The sequence below is a fragment of the Notolabrus celidotus genome, chromosome 5 (assembly GCF_009762535.1).
Source record: "Notolabrus celidotus isolate fNotCel1 chromosome 5, fNotCel1.pri, whole genome shotgun sequence".
NCBI lineage: Eukaryota > Metazoa > Chordata > Actinopteri > Labriformes > Labridae > Notolabrus > Notolabrus celidotus.
The window spans coordinates 25,468,108-25,495,912 of record NC_048276.1 but is presented as its reverse complement, the minus strand read 5'-3'; the positions used below and the strand labels follow the sequence as shown (position 1 = coordinate 25,495,912).

The 27,805-nt window shown below is 39.7% G+C and overlaps 1 protein-coding gene across 1 annotated transcript in view; it reads right to left on the bottom strand.

Moving 5' to 3' along the window:
- Positions 1-348: 348 nt before the first annotated feature.
- Positions 349-27,805, bottom strand: part of LOC117812707 (CD166 antigen homolog) — a 39,224-nt gene continuing 11,767 nt past the window's right edge. The window contains exons 2-13 of the mRNA XM_034683614.1: positions 12,676-12,782; positions 9,677-9,896; positions 9,527-9,588; positions 8,450-8,537; positions 7,430-7,600; positions 6,137-6,261; positions 5,340-5,472; positions 4,639-4,751; positions 4,373-4,496; positions 3,304-3,425; positions 1,888-2,017; positions 349-419 (exon numbers count right to left, since the gene is read on the bottom strand). Coding sequence (XP_034539505.1) covers positions 349-419; positions 1,888-2,017; positions 3,304-3,425; positions 4,373-4,496; positions 4,639-4,751; positions 5,340-5,472; positions 6,137-6,261; positions 7,430-7,600; positions 8,450-8,537; positions 9,527-9,588; positions 9,677-9,896; positions 12,676-12,782 — 1,466 coding nt within the window. The remainder of the gene's footprint in view (positions 420-1,887; positions 2,018-3,303; positions 3,426-4,372; positions 4,497-4,638; positions 4,752-5,339; positions 5,473-6,136; positions 6,262-7,429; positions 7,601-8,449; positions 8,538-9,526; positions 9,589-9,676; positions 9,897-12,675; positions 12,783-27,805) is intronic.

Here is a 27,805-nt window from a genome sequence, read left to right as displayed (position 1 = left end):
GATGTCCTTCAAAAAATAAACAATAATATTTGAGTAAGTGTCACATGGAGCGTGATGACTGTGGTTTCATCTTTAAACAAAACTCAGTCATACAAACATTATCAGGGACTCTTGATAATGTGGGAGCTTCTCTGCATGAGCAAGTACAAGAAGGGTAATGAGGATAAGATGACTGTGCATGTTCATTCAAAGTACAGTCTGGTTGTGAATAATAAATGTTACTGAGGTGTACTGATGTGTTTGTTGGTATATTATAGGAGAATAAGTTTATACTAAGCTTATCTTCCCATAATATCAGTTTATACCTAAAGGCTAGATTCATCTTTTCAAGAAAATAAGTACAATCTTCTACAAAAAGTATGCAGGTACAGGAAAAGGAAATAAGATCTTACCCATTTTTTCCTTGATCTCCTTAAAAACTGAAATGAAAACATATAAAAACAATTAGAACTCATCCAAAAAATAATAATACAAGGCAAGAAAAAAATCTGCAGAGATTAAAAAAGAGAAAAGCCTATACAGGTTGCAGCCTCAAAATGTGAAATCTAAAGGTTTTCTGAATACACATACAAAATCTCTTTGAAACAGGACACAACAAGTTATTCTAAAAGCATAATTTACTGTGCCTGGCTTCCTTCTTTTAACCTACAAAGCCCTTAAAAATCAGGCACCCTCGTATCTTAAAGAGCTCATAGTGCCCTATTACCCCTCTAGAACTCCACGCTCCCAACATGCAGGCTTGCTAGTTGTACCTAAAATCTAAAATCAGGAAATGAAAGGGGAACAGGTTAAGTACCCAACAAAAAAAAAAACAACAAGAAATCAAGTCCATTCAAGGGAGATAGTGAAAGTGAAAAAGGGGGGATAATCAGTGGTGAAAACAGGTTGGTACTATCTCCAACTACATGCCATTAAAAGATTCAGTGGCTTTATGCAACACTGGAAAGCTGGGAGGCTGCTGCCTGCCAAAACCCCACATCTAAAATATGTCACACTTTCAGCAAGAACACACATCTGCTAATGCTATGTCATCTTAAACAACACTTTGTCTCTTTATTAATTGCAGTTTCAAATCACCTCTGAACCGTCCGTGCTGTGTTTTGATCTGTGGTCGGAGCCCAGCTGCATTCATTACTACTAGTTAACATGAGCATGAGCTTCCGCCAACGTTCTGCAGCTGACTGGGATTTGGCAGGAAGATGTTTGTTGTAAAATCTCCCAGTAACCATGTGTAGCACTAGCAGAATGATTTGTGATGTTTCATAATATTCTGTTTTATTCCAACTACACAGACGGTAAATCAGATCATCTACGGGTGATCTCGGATTGATCTGTAACTCATTTTAACAGTATGAGGCTGTGCATGCATGTCTGTCTTCACTTTCTTAATAACAGCGCCTGTGGAAGGGTGCGTTTGATTTATCATTCTGGGACGTTCAATTCCTCCACAACTAGACCGTGGACTTAATTAAAGTTATTTGAACCTGGACAGGTTGAACAATAAATCGTTCATTATTGGTCGCCTCTCTTCAACCATTCTAGGATGAAGAGAGGTGAAGAATATGAAGCGATACAGCTTGTGGTAGTCAAGACTCTAAAACTACTTTCACCCCAGGGGATAAGAACTAACAAGACACAGAGAATGATTAGAAACAGAAATGAAAGCATTCAGCTGAGGAAAAAGAAGAACCTTGCAACAATTTGATAAAGCTAATAAAAAGATTCACTAAACAGATTAAGACACAGTATCAAAGAAGGGAATATGTTACACTGCATTTGGTGGTTTAAAGTTGTTCACTGATTGATGGGTTTTACTAAAGCTCAGGACTGATGATCATTTACCACCACAAACATAAACCTGCTCATGTGACCTTTACTGTTACTCACCTGAGGAAACATTGATGGTCTTTGAGTGTCCTCCCAGCCTGTTGGTGACACTGCAGGTGACTGTCAGGTTCGCACTTGGACTCACATCGATTTTGTGGATAGCCTTTCCGTTAATGTACGAGATTTGCTCCTAGACACAAAAAAAACCACACACATAAGGAAAAGAGGCTTTAAAAAGATGGTGGACTGGTCTGATAGAAGGAAGTCAGATCATGTAAAGAAAACTAAATTCTGTAGAAGTAAAAACAACAACAACAATAATAACTTAATTTATAAATATAATGGGCCTTTAAAATCCAGAGTTACAGTGTGACTCAGAGGCTGACATTAAAATATAAAAAATCAAAGCAGATAAAATGAAATGACAAAATAACCCAGATTAAATAATAATAAAAACATATAAATAAATAATACAACAGTTAGGATCCATAGGAGGGCGCTACGATCAAAGAAAATGTATCATAGTTTTATACTGGACACAGACTTGACTAATCGGAGATCCTCTGGCAGGAAATTCTAAAGCTTAGGGCCCAAACAGCATAACACATAAGCCCACTGAAGCACATCTTTCTATGTGAAATGTGCTGCTGGGGCTTAAGTTTCGATAACAGTGGGCCTGGCTCTCTTCATGATCAGTTATTTCTCCAGTTTAATTTTATTATGAAGAGAATTTAAGTTTCAAAGGAGTCTGTCTGTTAACAAAAGCACGACACATTTACCATCATTTTAATTAAGCTTCAAAAAAGGCTAGAATAAACAAACCACAGGTTGTACTTCACAAACTTCACAACAGCTTTTGAAGCTGATTAACTGCTGATCCATTGCACATCAGCTGATGCGGTCATCGCAAATGGACCTTGTTTATATGAAACTCGAGAGGAAAGACTGTTTTATGTCCGTTACAACACATGTTCTCATTCCCTCTCCCTCTCTTCATTTCCATGAATCTGTCCATGCATCTCTGTTGGGAATGACTAGACGCAAGTGAAAGATGCTAGGAGGGGAATGCATGGATGCAATTTCAGAGACATGGGAAGTACCCAGTACAAATCCAATGAAATACACCTCAATAATGTCAGGTAATTGCCTCTTATAAGCCTGTGGAACTTTGACAAAAATGCAGTAGTGGCGTGAATACTTTTCAAGAAGGGATTCTTATCTTAGACGTAAAGGCGGGGGCAGCCTGGTCCCTGTATGTTCAAGTAAGATTAACTTACTGAAATATGGAAAGACTTCAAACTTTGACAAGCCCCTATGACTACACCCATTGAGTTTTGTACACAGACTGAAGAAGAACATTTGCACTTTAAACATGCCACAGTGCAGGCTTGCTTTGTTTTGCTGAAGCCTCTTTTTCCACATTAAAAGACACTACACATACAAACCAGCACGTACACACTCATGACTAACACTTACGTTTGTGTTGTTGATGCTCCACTGGAAACTGGGTTCTGGTACCCCCTCAGCCTCACAGGTCAGAACTTTGAATGTGGCATCACCATTACGGTATTTGGTTAAGCTGGTGATCACAGGCTTTCCTGTTGGGAATCAGAATCAGCTTTGTTGGCCAGTGTGAACACAAAATGGAAATTGCCTCACTCTTCTTTTTTTATATAACATTTGAGATAATTACAAACAAATGCAATTGAAAAGTGGTGACCCAACTCAGGTAACACAGTTAACATACACACTAAAGTTATGTGATGTTGGTTTATTACACCTCCAGTCACAAGATGGGGTTGTTTGTCTACTTTGATGGAGGCAGACTGAGAAGACACTCATGTAAATCCTTCAACTTCATTTTTGCCTTTGTTTGCCAGTAATTTAGATTGACTACTTTAACCCTAAAGGGGGTGGGGTCCAAATTTAAAGGCAAAGTCCCTGGATCGATTGCTCTCATCTATTCTACTCTAGAACAAGGAGCTTTTATGGAGTTCATCTTTCAGTTTTTTTCAGTAATTGTTAACCCCAAGTATCTATTTTGGAAATGTAAATTTCACTGTCAGGAATGAACTTGTATGTTTCCTTAAAATAACGTAACAGATTTATTTAATGGCAAAAAAAGTATGTCGCATGCAAAGATAATATCCTGCACATTACACAACAGAGTACACCTGTCCTGGCTGCCTACATGGCCACTGCAGAAGAAGTCTATTTTTAGAAAGCTATAGCCACAGAAGGAAATTTGTCAGAGAATAAGTGATGTACAGATTACAGGTGTGAGTGTCAGATTAGTGACTTTGATGTGTAAAAGGCAAACTCAAGAAATGTTCTGTGCGTATACTGCCAGAGCACTCTGGTGCCTGGTTAGAGTGACCATTTCCCTTTACAAATGGAACAGAACCCACAAAAGCCTATCTCCTGTTGCCTGATGTTGTGTCTACTGTTGTTTCTTATCAGTGTTACAGAAATATCCGTGACATCAGCAACAGACAACACACACACACACACACACACACACACACACACACACACACTAACTTACCTTCTACGACCAGTTCAAAGCTCTGACGACGTGACAGGGTGCCCATAGAAAGCTCACATGCGTAGGCTCCTGCATCAGCATAACTCAACTTGCTAAACTCAGGCTCCTTCACTGGCTTTCCATTCTGAAACCAGGATCACAAAATTAGTCTGTAAATCGTGAGGCTTGATTTGTTCTTCACAGTATTTTCATTTTCTTGCAAATGTTTTCATTCCCTTCAATAGTTCACAGCCAAACTCTCTTATCAATAACTCTAACAATATTACCTTTGTCCATGACACTTCAGCTTCATCAGAGGCGACCTTCTCCATCTTCACAGACAAGGTGTCCCCAACTGCCTTCACAACTTTACCAGTGGGACTCAGACTCAGATCCAGGTCTAAGAAACGGACAGAAAAGGCACAGTTAGGCACACAAAGACATTTCTACTAAATCCTTAATTTAGGGATAGTTTTATTGTTGTTGTTGTTGTTTAAATTAAGTTATATGAAGTATTTGTTGATGTAATAGCCACAAGGAATCCTGGTGCTGGTAGGCTTGGCTGATTGGCAGTTGCTGGCCCACAATTTACCACAACTGAAATGATTCTCTCTAACACCCAACATTTTTGGAAACACAGGCAAATGATTATCTCTCTCTCTCTCTCTCTCTCTCTCTCTCTCTCTCTCTCTCTCTCTCTCTCTCTCTCTCTCTCTCTCTCTCTCTCTCTCTCTCTCTCTCTCCTCTTGTGCCTCTCAGTGCAGCAGGGTGGCGCTGACTTGCTGTTTCTCAGTACATGATCATATTAATATTAATGTTCTTTTAATTTTGTCCTTCTTTTGCCACTGGCCCTTAAGTAAAAACAAGTTATATTGATAAATGATTATGAGTAGGGAGTTAGCATTTTCAAAGTAGATTGAGAGATTTTCCTTCTTGTGTTGGTCCAGCCTGATTAAGACTCTGAAAATGACATGACATGAGTACTTACAGCTCACAGCAATACTTTGGACGGCCTCTATTTTCTCGTTGTTTTTCAAGGAGCATTTGTATTCTCCTGCAGCCCCTCTGTTGATATCAGTCAAAGTGTAGGAGTCAGAATTTTCTTCCGGTGTTTTCTGGCCCTGTATAAGAGAGAAGATGAGGAGGAGAGTGATACCAATGATGTTTTCAAAACGTGCATGTACTGCATTGACTCTGAAGCCACATGAACTGGAAGCTAGAACAAGCTAGAAAGCACAGCACACAACCACAACATCACCCTCTGGTGGCTATGATGGTTGTAGCATGTCAAATAATTCTGGTTATCAGTGCCTCTTTGAAATCAGACACTAACTGAGTTTCTTTGACCTATTTCTTACTCAAAACAGGTGTGATCTTTATGGGTTTTACTATATTGTCAAATATCTGTCTTTGGTTTTTTTTGTCTTACATTTTTCAATTGCAAATGGAGCTTCAATGCAAGAACAAGGTCAGATTATTCTGACAGAAGGGAATTTGTATTATCCTTTCCCTTTAATACTTGAGTTATGGCTGAATATGTTCTTTTGTTTGCCTTTGACATTTAACCACCAAATACTTACAAGGTACATTTTTAGCCCACTGGAGATTTGTGCCAAATTGGAAAAAAAATCAAGAATGGGATCAACACATGTATGTACAAATGCACAGACAACATAATGGCTGTAATAGCAGAAACAACTTAAAGCATACAAATTGAAAACAAATGCTTTGTTAATTGGTGATGAGTGGCTCCTGTAGCCTGCTTGCTTGAGGTCTCTGACTGACCTTAACGTAGAAGAAGAAGGAGCTGGGTGGGGGGTTGCCGTCAGCTTGACACTTCAACGTCACGTTATCTCCCTCTACTATCGGCGTCTTGGACAATATTTGAAGGCTGACTTTCTCAGAAGGATCTGTAAAGATCAGAAAGCAATTAGAGCAACAAAGGAACAAAACAAGAGAGGAAGAATGTCAAATGCCCACAGTGACATTTTAAATGTATCACTGTCTCCACTGTAAGTTACGACTCACATTGAATAGGGAAGGAATTGAGAAGCACAGATACACACAGTCAAATTCTACACTACATTTCAGAAGGATTTGTAATTATGATCTACTACTGATTGCGGATTAAACTGTCACAGAGACCATGGGTTCCCAAACCATTCAGCCATTGAAATGATTCAATGTTGCTTCATTTAGCTGGTCTGGAGAAAGTAAGCCACCTACATGCAGATGTGGCTGTGTTTCCTGTGCTGCTGTGAATTAACCTGCTTTTGCAAGATCTTGTTTAAATGTAATAGCTATTTGTGCCTATATTTTTTACAATAATTTATAAAACATTTAACTTTGGTTTACTTGAAAAAAAATTGGGACAACAACTCTCCCCAACGGGTCCTGACCCCCACTTTGGGAACCACAGACGTCGGCTGTTCTCATTGGCTTAGATCTTATTCCATTCAGAGGCAGATATGATCATAGAAAAACTGGTAGTTGGATCTAAAGCTCTTTAGTCTACATGTCGAGGTATCCTTGGGGAAGATGCTGAACTCCCAAACTGCTCCTTAACGCTTCAGTGTGTGAATGATATCAGGCTAGTGACCTTGCATAGCACTTTATTGTTGTATGAATGTGTGCGTGTGTGCGTGTGCTTGCGCGTACGTGTGTGTGTGTGTGTGTGTGTGTGTGTGTGTGTGTGTGTGTGTGTGTCTGTGTGTGTCTGTGTGTGTCTGTGTGTGCTTGCGCGCACGTGTGTGTGTGTGTGTGTGTGTGTGTGTGAAGGGGTTAATGTCGAAATCAAAGTGTAATTGCTTCTAGCGTTTCAGAAGTTTAGAAAGGGGCTAAAAATTTGCAGTTTATTGAACATTTACAACTGGTGAGAGCAATCAAAAGCAACCTCTCTGTCTAGTCCCTCAAAAAAGCAGGAAGTCATTATTGAATATTTCCTTCAGGGAAGTAATGTAACCTCCCTTAAAACTTTACCTTAGACCTCCTACCACAACCTAGAGTGCTGTAACTGGGTGGCATAACCCAGGAAGATGTATACAGGTACAATTAATCTAATAAAAGGTAAAAACTCACAGTGAACAGGGAAGGGTTCCAGTGCAGTTTTCTGTTCGCCCAACTCATGTGTGGAAACGCAGGCAAAGACTGCACCAATGTCCTCCTTGGTGGCTGCATACTGGAGGGTGGAGGAGGTGGTGGATAGTCCTGTGGCTGGATCAAGCTTCATGCTGGGAGTGATCACAACAGCTAAAAAACAGAGAGATGAACAGGAAAACAACAAAAACACACACGACAATGGTGAGTACTGCACTTGTAGTATTTATCCACAAGTTAGGTTGTACCAAAACAACAAAAAAGTTTGCATCAAATTAGATGTGTAAGCTACTGTCAAGCAAACTCTTCACTGTTTCACCAACTGTCTAATGCAGGAGTTGATTTGCTGTCCAACTTATTCCTGATTAGTCACTTTGTAAACCCTCATATCAGAAAAGAAATGCCACATTTCAGTTAATGTATCCTTAGCCCCTCCCCCAGCTCTCAGGAAGCCTCCTCCACTGTTGCCATGCTACAAAGGTGTCTTTCTTTATTTAAAATTATAAACAAACCCTTAATCTGACCTGGAAAGTTTGTAAAAATTCCAGGCAACAAAGAACATAGTAGGATGTTTCTGTTTGGTAAGTATTCACTTTATTATGCTCTTTAAAGAAGATTTATCAACTGTTAATGTCACGATTTGAGCTACTCCTGCGTCCCTCTCGCTTAATCCTCCTTTCACTTTATGAACAAGACACTCAGAGCAGCCTTTAGTCTCATTCTGGGATTACATACAACACATATTTACCTGATAACTTGAAACTTTCCCCACGTTTATTATGACATTCAACACTTTAATATTTGTTTGAAAAAATATGAAAAAGCACAAAACTATCTCTTGCAGTGTTGTTTAGGTTTGGTAAATATGAATCGATATGAGCTCTTCTACTTTCACTCCCCTTATCAGTACATGATAACACTCACTGGGGATCTGAGAACAACTGCATCCTGAGAGCTGTGAACACTGAATACTTTCTGCATGTGTCATCAAATGTGAAATACCTTTCCCATCAGCTACCAAGGGCACTCCATTCTTTGTCCATTTGATAGAAGCAGCAGGGTTTGCTGCCGCTGCAACACATGTGCCCAACTACAAAAAAAAAACATGAAAAAGAAGAAAAGTTTAATTTAGATTTTTTCAACACTATGGTATTAATCTACTGTAAATAGTGAAAGTATTTCTTCATTACATTATATTATGTGTTTTTACTCTCATATTCTCTGCCCTCAATATATATTAAGTAATATGTGCTTACCTAAACTTACAAAAGGATCATTTTTAGGTCAGAAAGGACAAAAGATTGTCTGTTTTATGAGTTCCCTCATTGCTACGTGTTAGCGCTGAAGGTCAGCAGTGGTAGCAGGGATAAAAACTGTGTGAACCAATAGTCATAAGAACATTCCTTTCCCATAGCACTTGATTTCACTATCTACCATGTGCCTCTGGGACTCCCTTAAACATAGGTGTCAAACTCTCGGCCTAGGGATCACATTGGGCTAACAGAATAATTATACCTGGCCTAAAGGCGATATCGTGTTTCTATCCTAAATGACCCACAAATCCTGGAATACACTGCAGCAACTGGTGCACCAATCAAGACCTACGAACAACAGCTTTCCTTCCCTGCTGCTGGCATGTCTGGGCCACATAGTGAAACATTTACTGTACTTATTGTCCAGCTTCAGGGAAGGGACTGTGTGATCACTTAACCAAACTGCTCCTGAAAGAGACTCAGATGCAGCAAGGAAACCGAGTTGAATTTTCTGCATGCTTGAAGGCAGTCTATAACTTTTCTCTTTGATTAAATTGAACAACATCCTGAGAGTTTCCACTGCTCAGTGGTGACTGACACAACTGAGCAGGTTTTAGAGCTGTTTTCAAGGCTCCTGAGTTTTAGGATAAATCTGCACCAGCTATTGGTAGGAGGTTCCTGACTTTGACTCTAATGTTTGTAGTTTTATCACTAAAGAAGCCCATGAAATGATTACTGCGGAGGGCTATAGGAAAAGATGTCTCAGTGGAGCTATGACTCTCCGTCGGCCTGGCTACTGAAATGTAAGAGCTGTGGTGTATCATACCGTTACAGTTTTGTCCTTCTGCAACGACCCAGGCTTGTCCATAATCTGCACAGATGGTTTCTCTTCAGAGACACAAGGAGAGATAACAGTGTTAGAAGTACAGAACAGTTACTTTTCTTTATACCGTCATTCAACCTATATAAGACTTACTGTGAACAAGGACAGAGATTGGATATTCCATGACGTTGCTTTCTGACACCACCATACAGGTGAAGGTCTTCTGGTCCCTGAGAGTAGCCTTACTGATGAGGAGGTTGAACTTGTCATCAGTGCTGACACGTGGGGCATAGCCGTCTGTTGCCTGCAGTGTGGCCTGCTCACTATGAACCTGCTTGATCAATAAATCGCCAGAAGTGCCGTCGTCTTTTTCCTGAAGTATGACAAAATTCAAGATTTTTATTCATCGCATGCTCGGACAGGGACAGTAAAATGCAACGGGTGCCCTACAAAGCCATGTAATAAAAACACTGAAGAATAAACAACTCTGAGATGTGACAGAAGTGAAAGAAAGGATTGCAGAGTTTTTCAATCTTTTTTACACAGTTATACATTTCTTAAACATAATCACAACTTAAAGAAAGAGATAGTGACATAATAAACTGTATTATAGGGCATGGTCTTTAATGTGCTGAGTAAACACTATGTGACATGGTTCTTATCAGTAATACCATGAAAAATTGTTGATTAGGAGAGGTACACCTTGCCACCGCACAATTTTCTGCATTATAGATTGTCATGTGTTGCTATTGTAAAATTATGGGGATCCATAATTAACTGAAATAAAATTCGAAAGCATTAATAGAACAGCCTATTTGTTTGCTTGTGCCAGCTACCTCATCTCAGACTGCTTCAACAATTAGGGCCGGCCACATAAATTTATAAATGAAAGGCGAGAAAGTAGGAAAAACACTGGAATTTGACTGTACTTCTCAGAAACATGATGTTCTAACTACAACACTTCACATGACTGGACCCCAAAACACAGATTAAAACACAACCGTCAACTCGGGGGAGCTATCTCAGCTGGTTTGAAGCCAAGTGCTCTGTGGGGACATCTAACACCCAGGTTGTTCAATACTTGTACTCTCTCCCAGTTAATCTTTTTAGCCTCATTGCCATGGCCTACATCTTCCACGTTAACATCCTTCTTTTGGATTCTTAATGCCATACTGATACCCCTTTTTCTCCCCCTGGGATTAGGAGCTGAAAGTCTGGAGCTTAATTTTCACGCTGCCATCTTCATCCTCACGCTACTGGGAGTCCCCCATCAAGAGTTGTCATTAGAAATACTCCCCATCGTCTTTAGCCCCATTTCTTTTTTAGTAGATGTTGTATTATTGTTGTTTATAATCTACTTTATTACCTAATTGTAAATATAACATCTAATCGCCAAAAAACATGCAGTTTTCAAGACCGGAAATGAGTTAATTTCATCCTGAACATATTTAAAACTTTAGGATATTTTCATGTGTATAACTAAATTATTTTTATCTTAAGAAAAGCAGGTTTTTTTTGTATAGGCTACAATATGGAAGGTTTTGGATGGTACTGAATGTGAGTGCCATCCAAAACGTCTGAGTATTGAGTGATGTCTGTAGGGAGAAAGGAGGTGATTTGTGTAGGGAGAGGGTGTAGAGGGCAGTGGAGGTGGAGGTGATGTCTGTAGGGATGGGGTGTAGGGGGCGGTTTTGGAAGGGCCCCAGGAAACTGAAGGCCCCAGGGCAGTGGGTCAGGAAAGATCGAGTGTGCAAAGTAAAGCCTGTACTCTGTGGAAGGAGAGTATTTTGTTCTAAAGTATTTTGGTTGATAGAATAGATTAGTTTGACAGGCCTTTATTTTAGTTAGTGTTTTTAAAAGAAGCCTTTGTTCAGTGTGTAACCACTTTAGTGTGTTAATAAATACATTATTACTTCTGTTCATTTCCACTCTTTCCCTTCTTCATTTCCAAGTTTCCAATTGCTGTTCCCCTCATGCCTAGTATTACGGGGAATGCATTACCAACCCAAACACTTATGTTGGTGTAAGTGCCCCTTCCTTTCGGCACTATCCTCTGACGTGACATGGCCTGCAGCGCACTGATCAGTTAATCAGGTCTATGAGTTATGAGTCAACTTGACTTTTGCCAAGTGCACTGATACATTGTGAAATTTAATATTTGTGAGCCTCATTTTGACATAATTTTTCAGCTGACAAAGTAATGTCTGTAGAGTTTGTTATTTCAGCTCAGTCTTCCCCTTCAGCAGCTAACAAGTGTATCTTGATCGTACGGACAAACTAGTTCAGAATTAGCTTGCTCGAAATGCTTTTACACACACACACACACACACACACACCGGACACACACACACACACACACACACACACACACACACACACACACACACACACACAGACTGTCAAAGCAGCTAATGGGCGTAACCAAACAGACGTCAAACACTTACACACACAGTAGAGGTTGTAATGTTTACAGACACACATGCGCACATTCATTTAAATTGCAAATTGCAGCCTTTGAGTAACTTCACATTCTCACCTCAGGATTGCAATTAGGTTAATAGTTCAGCACTACCTCCCTGCTTTCCACTAATCTCATTCTTACTCTGTAAACTATTGTGCATAAGGGAATCCCCTTATATTAACGGTAAACAGCATGTCATAGTCACTGTCAGAATCACTCATTTTTCAGTTTGGTTGTATTTCTTGTCTCCTTTTGAAGCCTGAAGACTTGAACAGCTGATCAGTGCGCTACAGGCAGAGGAACATGTATGACAGAATAGTGCACAAACAAATGGGTTCTCTCATGACAAAGTGACAACCACTAAATAAAGTATACAGTTACACTGATATTAGTGTTGGAGTTTCTCATAGATAGCTAAATCACGTGGCAAAGCTAACCTTGTCTACAGGGTTTGATAACCTAGCTTTTGTTTCTCGACAAAGGAACAAACAGGATTCTCTGTGGGTAATACTAGCACTTCATACAAACCCACTTTGAGTAAAAATAGCAGTACCACAGTGTTAAAATAAACTATGGTAGCATGATTATATTGGTTATATGGTTATCTTCTCTAACATTTGCATTCAGCTAAGCTAAGTTAGAGAGTATCAGCAAGCATTGATGGAAACTATTCAGAGTTCATTCTACTCACATATTTCCATTTGATAAACATCAGATCCGCTGGTGGAGCAGCACCACCGTTGCATGGTACTGTAATTGTCTCTCCATACAAGGCAGTAACACTTTCAGCAACCAGCACTGTAAGACAAAAAGCAACAGGCTTTTGTTATTAAAAAACATACTGAACCAGCTAATCCATCTAAAACATGTTGCTGGCAAAGAAAACAATGCATATTGGATTATTATGTGTGTGAAATAATGCATGTTATTGTTCATTTTTCTTTTTTTTTAATACAACCGAAAAAACAGCAGCATGATATCAGCATTATATATCAGCCATCCTGCTCTCTATTTAACCACATTGAAACACTGACGTCAGTCGACCAATATTTAACACGTCCACCCTAAAATAGGGAGAGTCACAGTTTCAGGCCGGTAAAAAATGTCTGCCCTCAAAGGAAACCAAGCAACTAAAAAAGAAAGATTTTGTAGAACTGTTGCCTCTTTTTTTTTAATGACGTATGTAGAGAGTAGAGGTGGAAAGGTCAAGAAAAGTGAGTCAACCTTGGTGCTCATTTTGCAACAACCACACAAAACCATTTCCTTTTTCAGCGTTAGTAGTTGTCAAAGTAGCACTTCATATTTAGCTGTGCTTGGGGGTCAGAGTGAAAAGACAGACAGAGAGAGATGTGTTTGTTTATGCCAATAAAGCAAATTGAATTGAATTGAATTGATATGAATTGAAGTGAATTGAATTGAATTGAGAGAGAGAGAGAGAGAGGGAGAGAGAGAGAGAGAGAGAGAGGGAGAGGGATAGTGAAACCTTTATTGTCCTTTTACAATTAAATGTGTTGCCACAGTCTGAACAGAACATACATACATAGAAAATAGACACTAAAGGCTGATTTATACTTCTGCGTCTCCCCTACGCAGCAGGGGCTGATGCGGACATGAGCACTACATAATTGTGCGTCGATGTGTACAATTCTCCGCCGAAACTCCTGAGGGCAGTGTGGTCTCTCTGATAGCTGGTCACCTGCTTCCGGCCCCACTACGATCTCTTGTTTACTTTTCCACAGAGTTTCAGAGCGTGTTATGTTAATCTACAGCTGATACATGTTGCTGTTTATCATACAGATATGATTACATGAAGAATAGAGAGGAGGAGATGAAATACACGGCCGATGTGCGGCCGATGTCCAGGATCCCAGAAGTGCTGTAAATGCGGAAAACACAATTCCACCGAGCGGACCAATCACAGGGCTTTCGGTCAGCGTCGATTCTACGTGTAGTTACATTTTGGAGGAGGTGCACTTCAGCTACGTGCATAGGCCTCTGTGTAGGTACAGGAGCAACGCGGACCCCAAGCATATGCGATTCGGCGCAGAAGTATAAATCAGCCTTAAGGCCTCCGTGCTTTAACTCTCAACCAATCAATTATTTAATAAAACTTTATTTGTATAGAGCCGATTCTTAACGAAATGTTCAGTTTATTGTGGATCACTACAAAAAACAGGCTAAAGTTTTTCACTTGACGTTGAATTGGAATGTTCAGTTTTATGTTAATTTGTCCCACAATTAGCAGTGAGGCTTCATTGCCATAGATGTTTTACCAACCACATAATCAGAGACAGTTTTAATAGCTGAAGAAAAGGTAATCTTCAAATCAATAAAATTGTCTATAAATCAATATTTTCAATCACATTGTGTATGTCTTTAGTCGGCAGCCAGGTAATGAGAAGTACAATGTGTAGTGAGTGGATGGTTATGCATACTTGAATCTCTTCAGGGTGGGAGAAGGTCCTGAAGCAAAGCAGTCTTGCTCGCCTTGTCACAATTCTAATACCTACAATCTTCGCTCACTAGACAAATACAAAACGAAGAGGTTCTTTAATGTACTAGGATTGTTGCATATTTGATATGTAAATCTAAATATGAAGAGAGCTGTTCAAGATTTGAAGCCTGGTTTTAAAGCGTTACACATAAGTCCAAATGATGTAGGTACAACTGAAGATCAGTCCTTCCTCAGTCTGAGTTAAAGCAGTCTGACGTGTTTACTGTTGCGCTGAAGAATGTTAGTTCAGATGATGTCACATGCACAGAGAAAAAGATATCTGGAAACGTAACACAGATACCTTGCTCACCACAAAGTGACTCTGTTCTGCTACATCCATGAGTAATCTCTATCTGGCCACACTGATATCAATCTCAGGAATACTTGAGTGGCTTTAAAACATTATTTACCTAGAAGTGTTTTACCTTAGTTATCTGTAAAATGACATGAAATGCCCTGAATCTCATGTGTGAAAACAAAAATCTGTTTTAATGACATGAGATCACATGAAACCAAAACAAAAAAAAAGGTTTAGCTATCCGGCTGCTGATGTGAACTTGTGGTAAGGTATACTTTAGATGGCCTCTCCACAGCTTGGACTAATTTCCATCAGTTATGTCACACTTCTTCAAGAGATGGTTCTACTAAGTTGCACCTGTTCAAGCTTTCTGAGCCAACAGCATCAATATGTTCTCAATGTGTGAGCATTTCAACTAGGGTTGTCCCGATCCCAACTATCAGATCAGAGTCGAGCTGGGTATTTTTCAATAGGTCAGCAGAGCAGTGGAGCTGACCTCACCAGATCATTTACATCAGCTGAATGCAAACACACAAGTGTAACTGAACGTTCAAAGTTCACTTAACTCTATAGACTTAATAATAAAATAATAAAACAATAAACTGGACATTGATGTGGAACTCAATCCATGGCTTAAACTGTATGCATAAACACTCATGTGCACAGCCAGACAGATTACAGCAACAACAACTGGTTCACGGCACCCTATGGTGACTCTCCAGGGACACATGGTTCAAAAAGGCGAAAACATTTACCAAAGCCAGTCTGTTACATTAGCAATAGAAACCCTGTGGCTAAAATGACAGCAGTGTGGAAGTATCATCAACTAGAAAGCGAAAACCGTCCAACAGCCACTTGCAATATATGCAATACAATTGTTTTGCAAGGTGGTAGCAGTTACTACTATCCATCTCACTACTACATCTCTCTCTTTCTGCATCTCCCTCTATCTCTCATTCCAACCCCTACACGGTCAAGGCAGGTGGCTGTCTAACATGAGTCTGGTTCTGCTCAAGGTTTCTGCCTGTTAAAAGAAGTTTGTCCTTGCCGCTGTAACTTGCTAAATGCTACAAAGTGCTCTGCTCATGGTGTAATCCATCATGAGATTAGATCAGACTGAGACCTGTCTGTAAGATGGGACTGGATCTTATCCAGTCTTGATGTTGGGTCTTTGTTACTAAACAGATTTTGGTCTAGACCTGCTCTGTTTGTAAAGCATCTTGGGATATCATTTGTTGTGATAAATAAAGCTTGATTGATTGAATGTTTGCGGTGGGAGTGGTTCCACATGCATGCCTTTACAAATCACTCCTGTCATCACTGGAGCAAATTCAGCTCTCCCCGCAGAAACTGTTTTCCCAGTAGGTGGGCTACAGAAATAATGCAGCTGCTTTTTTCATTTCCACATTCTCAGAGTTGCGAGGCTGGAGGTTGACTGAAGTATATATGTATAGACAAGAAAATGTGTTTTTCATTACATGGCACCTTTGATGTAGAAACTGAACATAAGGCAGTAGAGATGCAAGTCACTTATTTATGCCTAGTCCCAGGTTTCTTTGGGTCAGTCAACTCAGGCTTTGTGAAATATATTATTAAAAAAAGAACTTTACGGTTGCATTTCATTCCTTTGTCAGCTAGATTTGAAGGAGGACAAGGCCTGTGACTTGTGGCATGGGGGTCAGAACAGGGCTCTTGACTCCCAGTGAAGTACTCTGGCTCCAGCACGGTTTAAGTTACTAACTTTGACCTCCAACATGGATATATTTAGGCAAACGTTTTGGGAATTCCATTCTGCTGTCTTGATTGATCACTTGACCAAGCACAGCTGCATCAGCTTACAAAATTGAGTGAGAATGAAATTGAACATTAATGAAATGAAAAGGTAGACGCTTTGCTGTATATGAATGTGTGTTTACAGCAGGTCAGAATTTTCCACGGATAAAACATTTTTAGGCAAGATGGACTCTGCCATCATGTGTGAAAAACACAACACGTCCTTTGTGTTGACCTTATCAGCATTTATCGATCTTTTGTACACAAAGCAAACTATGCAGAAATGTATCAAACGCACTCTAGGGTTGAATAACACATGAATCCACAAAAGACCTGAGTGTCTTTTTAATTTCAGATGGTTGGAAAACTGCTGGTTTTGTACGAGAGAAGAGAGTTGAAGAATATTGGTGATGTGAAACTGCATACATGATGGCTTCAGAGTAATGGGGGTGCAACAATAATGTCCAAACCTTCAACGATGGGGTCACAAATAAGTGAAATATTTTAGAAACAACTCAAGAATTTCACTTTAGAACTAAAACAGCCATCCCTTTATTTCCCTTATAGATCCATACAAATCTCCCCCGCTCTCATGGAGTTGAAGGCACACAAAAAGGTGACTGTATGTGTTAATAAGTGGAACAGAGACCATGTAACCAGAGAAGCGAAGCCCTACGGGAACTTTACTCATCTTTCTGGTCTGAGAGAGCATGCAGTGTGTTACATGTGGGACTTCGAGTTGACAGGCTGATAATGTCTAGAAGCTGAACTGTTATGTATGGCAATTCTCTGAGGAGAATGATCACTTGATTAGAGTCATCATAAAGGCTAAATGATAGACCATTAGCAATATGTCACTGGCTAGATTAAAGTTACTTTGATCATTTTAGACCACCGCAAGTAGCGAAACAGACACACGCAGATTCCATATCAACAGATGGGCACTGCACCAACTTTAGGCCAGGGGTTAGGCCTTTGGTCACTCTGTGTGTGAACTGATTATGTCAGGTGCTGCTGTGTACTGCATTATTTGCTCAGGATAGGTATTACCGTGGGACCTCTAGTAATCTGTACTGGAAAAGCAACATCTGATAAACTTCCACAAAGCACATGCATTAAAAACTTTTGTAAACATTGCATTAAGTTACAAAATAATATCCCAATAAGTAAACATTTTTCATTTGCCAAAACTGCAGTTTATTGTCATGCAATTTGTATTTAATTTTAAGATATAGCAAAAAAAAATGTAGCTAGCTAGTTAGCTAGCTAGACAGTAACTGCATCAGTATCCCTGATTTGTATCCTCATTTTCCAACCTTTGAAAAGCAACAAAGATATAAATCTATCCTTCACACAAATAGGACTTCTAATGCTGATGAATCTGCTTCTAAAGCTCACTGCCTGCAGCTACTGGGACGGATTCTTCACAACAGCAGGTCTTACAGCACAGCCCTATCATTATGCCCCCCCTAACAAACACAGATTCACCCAGACACACTAGAATCTCCTCTTCTTCTCCCCTGTTCATTTCTGATCCTGCCATAATCCTCAGCCTTACTGTTTCTGAACTTCAAAGCTGGGAGCAAAATGATTGACAGTTCCTAATCTTATTTGACTTGCATTAACACACATACTTAATTACTTTAAGTGTGTCCTAAGCCTCATTCATTTGAATTCTGCACAATGAGGCTTTTCATTAAAACAAGGTTTGGAGGCTGCTGGACGGGAGGCTGGGAGAAGCAATAAGGCATACCAGCATCGCTTCTTTCATACATACTTCACTAAGTTAGCACTCCCCTGGGCCTGTCTAGATTACATTACCTTGACACACTATCAATGCATACATGCACACACAGTTTTCACTGTCATAGTTTATATAACAAAGATTAGAATTCCTACTCTACTGCATGTCCCAAATCTGTGTAGTTTAGATAGTTGAAGTTGTACTGTCAAACAAAAAATACATCTGTTAGTCAGTATCTGTTAGGGTGACACATCCAGACTGCCACAGACATGTACAGGAATGCCCGGGGGAACACAGCCTTGACTTGACGCTACATTCAGGCAGAGGAGGGGACCATAAACAAATACCACTCCTCGGCTACAAATCATCCTGACATACCAGGCGTTAAAACAGGAACAACAGGACAGGAGGCCTTCATTGTTTTGAGGGTCTTCAATCCTCCATCAGATACCACTGTTTTAGATAAGATTACCTTTATTTGCATTAACACCTGCAGCAGTAGAATACATCTCTTTGCCACAGGTTAAACAACACGTGCTAAAGTTATTTTCCACACATTTAAATCCAACATTTTTAAGATTATTAAAGCCTCATTTTTATCAGGATAACATGACCTATGAGTAAGGTTTTCTTTGGAAGAGAGCGGCTCCATCAACAATGAAAAAATATTTCCTTTGACCAGTGCTTAAAGGTGTTCTTTAACAAAGTGGTGAGTACAAGCAAACAAGAAGACGACCGGGAACTTCCCACAGTACAGTTAGTGACATAGTTGTTGCTCTGTGTCACAGGCTGGCATTTTTGGTCACATTGTACGGCTTCCAACACACACTGTTCCTCCAGAGTCTCCTCACTGGCCTCACAATAACAGTGAAAAACAAAGCAAGAATAAATCACGTACTGCAAGTCATTAAGTTTTATATCCGCAAACCAGGCCTTCAGCCAACCAAATACACACTCCATCTCCAGGATACAGTACTGCTCTTGAGGAGTGGAGCCACCATTCAAATTTTACGTCATCAGGCGAGGCAGAAACAGGCAGGGTCCCCCAAAATAAAAATAGGTATCGCCTCCTCTTCATCCATAATCTTCTTTTCAAGGGCAGGGATATTTCAGTCATAAAAAAGGTGTTTATCTTTAAATTGGCATAGACATATGTGTCATGAACTCTCCCTGGCCATTTTATGATGACATCCATAAACCTGTACTCGTGGTTGCACATGACTTAAAACTTCTGGGAATATTTGCCCTCACTGTTGAGGGACTCCATGGCGATGACAGATGGCTATCTTATTATGAGGTCATTTTATTTTGCCTTGCGTCTCTGTCTGGACACAGTTTCTGCCGGAGGACTTAAACCATTGGGATCTTAAAAATGTAAGAGAGTATATGGTGCTGGCTGACCTAAAACAAACTGGTAGCCAGTGAAGGTGTGCAAGAACAGGAGTTATTTGCTCACTTCTGTTAGAGCAAGTTGAAAGCCGTGCAGTAGTAGTGGCGTTTTCAAAAGACGTCGGTCTGGAGCCTGTTTTCAGCCACCAGAAACAACATTTCTGTGTAAATACACAGTCAAAGTAAACAATACTTTACAAATGTTTTCTCTCTCTCTTGCACTACAAACCGAACTTCTATCCAAACGATGAAAATTTCTCCAGGAGAGTAAACATGTAAAGACTTGTACTGACATTGCCTTCATGTGTGGTCATGAGATCGACCTTGTATGAGGTTGGGGTTTTTTTTAAGAAAATTTGTGCTTAACAAAGTTCAAGGAGGAGATCTTCACTTGTTATTTTAAATAATTGCTTTTTTTCTTGCTATTTGATGTTTTTAGTGGTGGATTATAGATTAGTAGAGACCAAAAACAACAAAACATGCAGCACTTTTCACAACCTGCTGATCTTGAACTTGAGCTTATCTGGACACTTCCTGCTGACTGCTCAAGCATCACATGAAAACATGAGTTTCACCGTGTCCACCAAACGCCAACATAATTTTGTTCAACACTCACAAAGAAGGGACTTTTTTCTCAAAACAAACCTGCCGGACTACGTCACAAACATACACACAAGGCTCCTACTCTTCTAAGGGGAATGTTGGCCAAACAGGTCTGACAGAGGCAAACACAAAAGACAAGGTACAGCTCCAAGATGGATTCTAGCTTTCCTTTTCTCTGAGACTTATTGACTCATGAAAACTTGGTTATGGTCATTTGTAATGTTCTAACTGCAAACAGACTTTGGTGAATTCAGCTCAACTTTGGATAAACTGCAGCATGAAGTATAAAAGTCATATCTCTAGGGCACTGGTGTATTTAAGTTAGTAGAGCAGGCGCACCACGAGCAAAAGCTACCACCCACATTGCACTGTTTGTAAGATAGATGTTGGCATGCTTTTGTGCATGTCATTCTTCCCCCACATTTCCTGTCTCACAAGCTGTCCTATCACATAAAGACAATAGAACCAAAGAAATAATCTTTTTTTTCAAAGTGATATTGTCCCACTGTTGTTCAAATGTATGCAAAAAGTGACACAAGTCAACATTTCTTATGTCTGTGAAGAAACTCAATGTTTTTTCAGCAGAGAACAGAGACTATTCCTTCTAGGGGTCGACTGATTATTAGTAGTTCATGAGACTGATAATCAATATTTAGAACAATATGATTTTCAGTAAAAATTAGAATCTTTCTGTAAAAAAAAATCTAATTTGGAATATTACAAAACTCCAGCACAAGACTTTGTATAAATGGCTTTAGCAAATGTTTAATCAAAACTGAAATTGTATGCACAGGATTTTGCAGTAAATCAGTAACAATCATTCAGACTGTTGTTGGAGGAACATTAGGTGAGACAGACAGGGTAGTGAGTTTAACACTGGACTTCCACCAGATCCGTGTCCGGTCTGTCTCCGCTCTGCTGAACACCCATCGGCTGCCCACATAGCAGGGCCATCAGAAAGCTGGAATCACTAGACCGAGGTTTTCCCGTGGTGATTACTGAATCAACCTTTATCCGCCTACATGTTGAACCTTTCCTCATCCATGTTGTCTGTATTGGCCTCTGGAAACCTCTGACCTGTTGACTCCAGGTCTGGCTCTGCTCATTATGATGGTTTGTTGTTGTAGTTAAGTGAAATAGGATCTAGCAACAACACAGTGTTTTATTCTGAAAATTAACCGGATGTTTTAATTTAGTTTCTGGTGGAAGTTGGCTGTAAACAGAGAGAAAGACACACAGACAGCAGCGGAGCCAAAGTAGCACACTTTTAAGTTAATCATTAATATTTTTGGCTATTGGTAAAATAAAACTACAATTCAGAGAATCAGCCAACTGCTGAATAACGGCCCCAATAATCAACTCCTATTTATTCCACATCAACCGCCTGCCTTTGAGGAGAGTTGGAAAAGACAGAATATTGGCAATGCAAATATGAACTGTGACAGCAAACACGCTGGGCTGCAAGATAAAATGTAAAACAGGTGGCTGAGAGAAAAACAGCCCTCTTTCTTTAACCTCCCTGCCATGAGTCCAGTGGGTAGCACAGGTCACGGAGGTCACACTAACTCTTCCCACACCCTTTGAAGAGTGTGTGGGGGGGTGGGTGGGGGAGTACTTTTGAAAACTCTGCTGACAGCTGCATTTGCAATTATCATGCTACCTGGGAGTGAATGCACACTAACATCCAAAACTTAAGGAAACAGATTGTTAGGGCTCATTTTTCTTTCATACTGTCATCTCTTTTTGTTGCACAGATGCATTTGCTGAGGAATGCAGACCACTATGAGGTCTGAGGGGGTCACCTATTTATATTTCAACCATGACAGAGAGCAAGACAGATCGCTCAAGGAATGCCCATGGGTTTAAATGAGGCCAGAACAAAAGGTGAATGATGTGAACAAAAACTAACTAACGAAGTGAGAAATGGGTGGTTGAAGTCGGTGACACTTCTTTGGGGAATTATAATCCTGTGGAATTTGTATAAAGAACAACCGTATCATGTTGAAACCTTTCATCACTTCCTGGTGAGCTAAAAACCCTAGTGATAGTGAAAAAGTTGCTGGGTATGAAAAAGTTCTGAGGGTAATTTACTATTTTAACATTTGAAATATGTGACTCAGATTAGTCACATGAGAGGCTAGATGCAGGATTTCATTATCCTCAACAACAACCACTTCTTTCTTTCTGATACTTGAGTACAAGCAAACAAATACTATTTCATCTGGAATTATAACCCATTTTTCACTTTTTTCATAATTTGTGGTTTCTTTAATCCTTTTGAGTCGGTTGAAAAATCATTCGTGTCCAGCAGACCAAACTCGTCTTTAGAACATTTTTACAATCAGCTGATTATTCAGTAAATCAGGGAAAAGGGATTCTTTCTGCGCTTAAACTCATTTAGTATGGTTCAGATTTCTCACAGGGTTCAAGGCCCTTAAATCGAAATCTTTTTTTTTTGAAAAAATTATTCAGGAGAACAAAGCATCCCAAAGTCTAAGAGCTTCATCTTGTTTCGATGCCATGTTGAGGCCGCTGCTATACCTTCTCCTCTGCCTCTCTCAGGGGTTTCCAGTCATGAAAAACACACTCTTCATACAAGCTTTGTAATGAGCTGCAGCTTGGCCTCAGCCTGCCCTCTGCGTGGTGCCCTTTAGGAGGAGCAGGAGATGGAGAGGCAAGTACCCTTGAGAATTGAGGCTAATTCATTCCTCATGAAAAATGCCCTCTGCAACTTCAGCAGGCTGTAGAGGCACCAACATGTCTGAAGAGCAACAATTTGTTCATCAGCAGAAATGGACAAAAACATCAGCCACTTGTGTTTAGAAGAAAAAAAACATTGTTCTCACTTTTGATACTTATTTACCACCCAATAGAAAACAAAACAATGGGCAGAGCCAGCTTTTGTTTTCAATGCTGAGGAGACTGAGCGACGCAGATGGCAATTAGGTACCAGGGAGAAATTTTGACTTTCAGCAGATGCTCTGTTATTAAGCCTGTTAGTGCACATGCATGAGGTTTGTACTCATCAGTTAGGGATGTGAATAACATAATTGCTTTCTTATTGGGGGTCTGTAACCAGAAACACAGAATGTCTTAGCTCATGGTAGTGCCTCATTTTTATCACAGTTAACAATGGACACAGCTTGTCAAGTGAGGCTCTTCAGCTAATGGGAATCAGCAGATAAATGTCCAGGTGCTCTATGTGTGGTTGATAAGGGGAACAGCGACACAGAACAGAGCTAGGTTAAACTCTGTTATCTAGAAACAGTTATCTAGAAATGACAAATCCACCCAATGAATCCCACCAACCCATGGAGACAGGCCTATCTTAGCCTTATGTGGCGACTACAGATATGGAAAGGATTAAGATGTGTTCTGTCAAAGACTGGGGAAGTATTTCCTAAAAGAGAGTTAAATGCTGTTTGTGGAGACTGATATTTAAAGTGAAATCAGTAAGTGTGAGTTTCTTATAACTTCTGGCCCACCTACAATGAAGAAGAGAAATGTGTTTCTTCAATACTAAATTAATTATATTTGTATGGCTTTGAACTGTAGGACCCTTTTATTGAAGAAAAGTTGATGTAGAAATGAATCTTTCCTGTTAAACTTTACAAGTGGCACAACTCATTCATCTTCTTTGTATTGGTTATTGACTTAGCCTCACATTGCTTTACCTCTTGACTTAAAAACCACAAGAAGGAAGTACTCAGTGTGTTAACATTCACAGTATGGATGCTGAGATTAACTGGCGTCACTACTGACTGCACTTCAAAATGTCACGGTACATTAATCCTAAAGGCTCCGCTACATCAAGTATTTCTGCTGTCGCTGGAACTTCTCTTAGAATCTTGTTTAAAGAATGCAGATCATCATTACTTCAGAGACAGTTGAGACAGTTGAGATGGATAGCTTTAGACTCAGTCTTTAAGCCAGTGAGGACTGATCGGAGGTTCAAGCAGTGGTATGAAGCTGGTCTCACTTCTTACTGCTCAATATCCTCAAAAGGAAACTTGGGTAGCCTTTTTTTAAAGTTATATTTAGGGGTTGTTATGCCTTTATTCAGAGAGGACAGGAGAGTGAATAGTGTAGGAAACAGGGAGAGTGGGGAGTGATACACATGAGAGGGACTGCAGATTGGAATCAAACCTGTGCTGCCTTTGAGGACTAGCCTCTGTACACCGGGTGCGACTTGACCACTCACCAAATTGGCATCCCAACTGAACAGCTTTTAGACAATGTCTGATATATAGGGTGTATAAAAAACTTGACATTTAATGGTACTTGCAAATCTAAGCTCATTTCAATAAGGAGATCAAACCTTAGGAGAAATCTGACAGTGACCTTGTTGGCATCGTTGTTGTTATGACTAAAGGCAAGGACACAAGGAAGCTAGTTTCAGTTTCACACTCAAGAATTCATTCCATTAGGACACACCCAACAAACAAGGTTAATTAAAGCGAGAGAAGGAGGAGATGTGTGTTGTGGAAGTGTGGAGGAAATTACTGTTTTCACAAAGTTAGGAATTGCAGAGTAACTCAGCGATTACAAAAAAATGTTGGCACTGGGATTGACTGCTCATTGTCCACAGATTTTATTAGCAGCCAGCAAAAAAGACTGGGACATAAAAATAGTTAAAATCCAAACTGCTGACAGAGACTGACTGGATAGATAATGTATATAATACTGAAAATACATTGGGGCATTATGTTTGGTGCAACCTACACAGTGTTTTGTTATCAGGTACACTTTGTAATTTTAAGAAACTCAGTGAGTTCTAAGTTTCCAAATGTACTCCTTCTTACTTTAACTTCATTCTACTTCCAACAACTGTTTTTAAATTGTTTTGTCAGAAGGTCTGAATAGAACAGAGGCCAAACCATAGGACTTCCAGCTGCAAAGGAAAAAGAATGTCGCCCCTTGAAATGTAACATGTATGACACCATAGAAATACAAAACTTGCACAGTAGGAATGTTGTAGTGCTTGTTTTTCAGGTGTGTTAGTCTCAAATTTCAGGATGGAACAGTGAAAGGAAGTCCATTGTCATTGTGACAGCTGCCTGCTCTGTTGAAAAAAAAGGTATCTTTGTTGAATTTAATCCTGGCCAACAAGGGCAATGATTTAAAAGGCAGGGATAAGCACTTTATGTGAGCTGATGACAGAGCTTGTCAGAGGCAAATGCAAATTTGTGAAGATGGTGCATTATTGGTCGATACAATGACATTTTTGATACCAACAACATATATTCTAGTATTTGTATATTCTACTACAAATAAGACAACAGCTATAACCATTGGTTTGGGTCCAAACACGGAGCTTCTGATGCTTTACCAACTGCTCGTACTGATTTCTTCATAACACAGCTATGATCCATCTCCTCAGTATCACTCAATCATGCTCATAAAACTGTATTTTGGAAAAAATGCCTCTTTCTACAGTTTTTTGTTTTTCTTTTACTCTTTCATTTACCTTATTGTCCATCAGACTTCTCAACTCTGTGGCTATATCTTGGCAATTTGATTCAATTCCTCCACAAAAGAGAGAAAACTTAATCATTTTAATACCTCTTACATTTTAAGCTACATTATTTGATCTGATTTAAATCCAAAAGGAGGGAAAGTTGTAGAGTGGGTCATCTCTCAAAGGTTGGGAGTTCGATCCCAGGTCCTTCTTTCCACTCTTCGAGGGGTCCTTTGGTAAGACACTTAACCTCAAACTGCTGTGCCATCAGTGTGTGAATGGAGTTAGTTAATACTGATGGGCTCTTCATAGCAGCCTCTGCCATAAGTTTGTGAATGTGGTGTGAATGAGTGAATGTGAGATGGAAGATGATGGCAAAATATATGGCATCAGAGCTGTCACGGTGTAAAGGAGCTCTGTGTGTCCATGTCTGTGTGTGTGTGTGTGTGTGTGTGTGTGTGTGTGTGTGTGTGTGTGTGTGTGTGTGTGTGTGTGTGTGTGTGTGTGTGTGTGTGTTTACTCATTGTGCCTCTTGTGCTTTCGTAAACGCTGTTACGCGGTGTGAACTGTTGAGTACATGAACTGAGGAGCTCAGGTGGGAGTTTTTCTATTTGGTCTTTCACAGGGGAGTTGGAATTTTGCCCCAAGCGCTTCTCAAAGGTCATCCATAGTCTCCGAAAAAACTCTGCAAGTTTGAACATGGCCAACGAACCTAATGTGTAACCCCTGAGCAAAAAGAACAGACTGTTCTGCTCAATATGAGCAGCTTTCACACAGAATAACTTGTCTTTCTTTAAAGTTTGCACATTCAGTTCGCTGTACACTTTAAGGCTGAAGCTTTGAGACTGAAAGCTGATCTTGTATTTTGAGGTGATTTGTACTTTATTATGTTTCCCTATTATTATCAAATATCTGAAACAAGATTTCTGTCAAAATCTGTTGTCAAAGAAGATAAAGATTATAGCACTAAAAGATACAAACGCAATGTCTGAATGGCTTAAAATATATCTATCCTTAAACAATAGATGTAAGTGTTAGACAAGGAGGTAATAACATATTAACTAACAGTAGGTGAACTACAAAGAATGAAAGGGGGGCAGGATAGGGGTGGGTGATGTACCGGTTTCATAATATCACTGGTGTCATGTTCTGTCATCCTATCCATGGCTGTGCCATATCATACCATCCACAGTAATACTGGGATACATTTTTAAGTGTCAAAAAAGTACGTTATCGTTGTGTCAATAATATAGTGATGAGTTGAAGTATGTCACTCCAGGGCAAAGCCAGGCGGACCTACATGTTTGTTGATCAAAGAGCACCGCCTCCTCCTCCTTGTGTCAAAGCTGTTGTAAATGTTTACAGTGAAAGAGCATAGTGGCTCAGTCATCAGGTAAATTCGCCTTCCCACCTCTCCAAGTTTGATCTCAGCTTAACATAACATAACAGCAGCATTAAGTAGGTGTGTTCGCTTGCACTGAATCTCTTTGGGCCTGTCCGGGTCTTTAACTTCGGCTATGAGCTGGAATGGCTCAACTCGGTTTGACTCCACAAGAGCGCAACAGAGAATAATATCTTCAACATAACGGTTCTACCTGCTTGTGGGTGTGTTTTCAGAGGAGGGACAATAAAATCTTCACTGAGTTATTGAAAACACAGCTGAAAGTAGCTTCTGGACAATGAATCCGTATTATTTCCGCCAAATTCTTCAAAATAAAAGTCCTTGTTTATTATGCTGTTGGAGTGCCTTTATTTTGAAACAGCCAAAATCAGGAAGTGGAGTGTTTTCAGCAGCAGAAACTAAACACGGCTCCTTTAGCTGTCAAAATAAAGGTGATGTGTGCACTACATGTGAACATGCATTCATCAGCCCTATTACAAAATGATATAGGTTTCCAGCTGCAGCCTGTATGCCTATGATGAATCTCCTCATACAGGCTGACATCATTTTAATATATTTTAAAATAATAAATGAATTTGTTATAACAATAATATATAATTTTGTACAATATAATAATAACAATAATAGTAACTTTATTTGTATAGCACATTTAAAAACAAA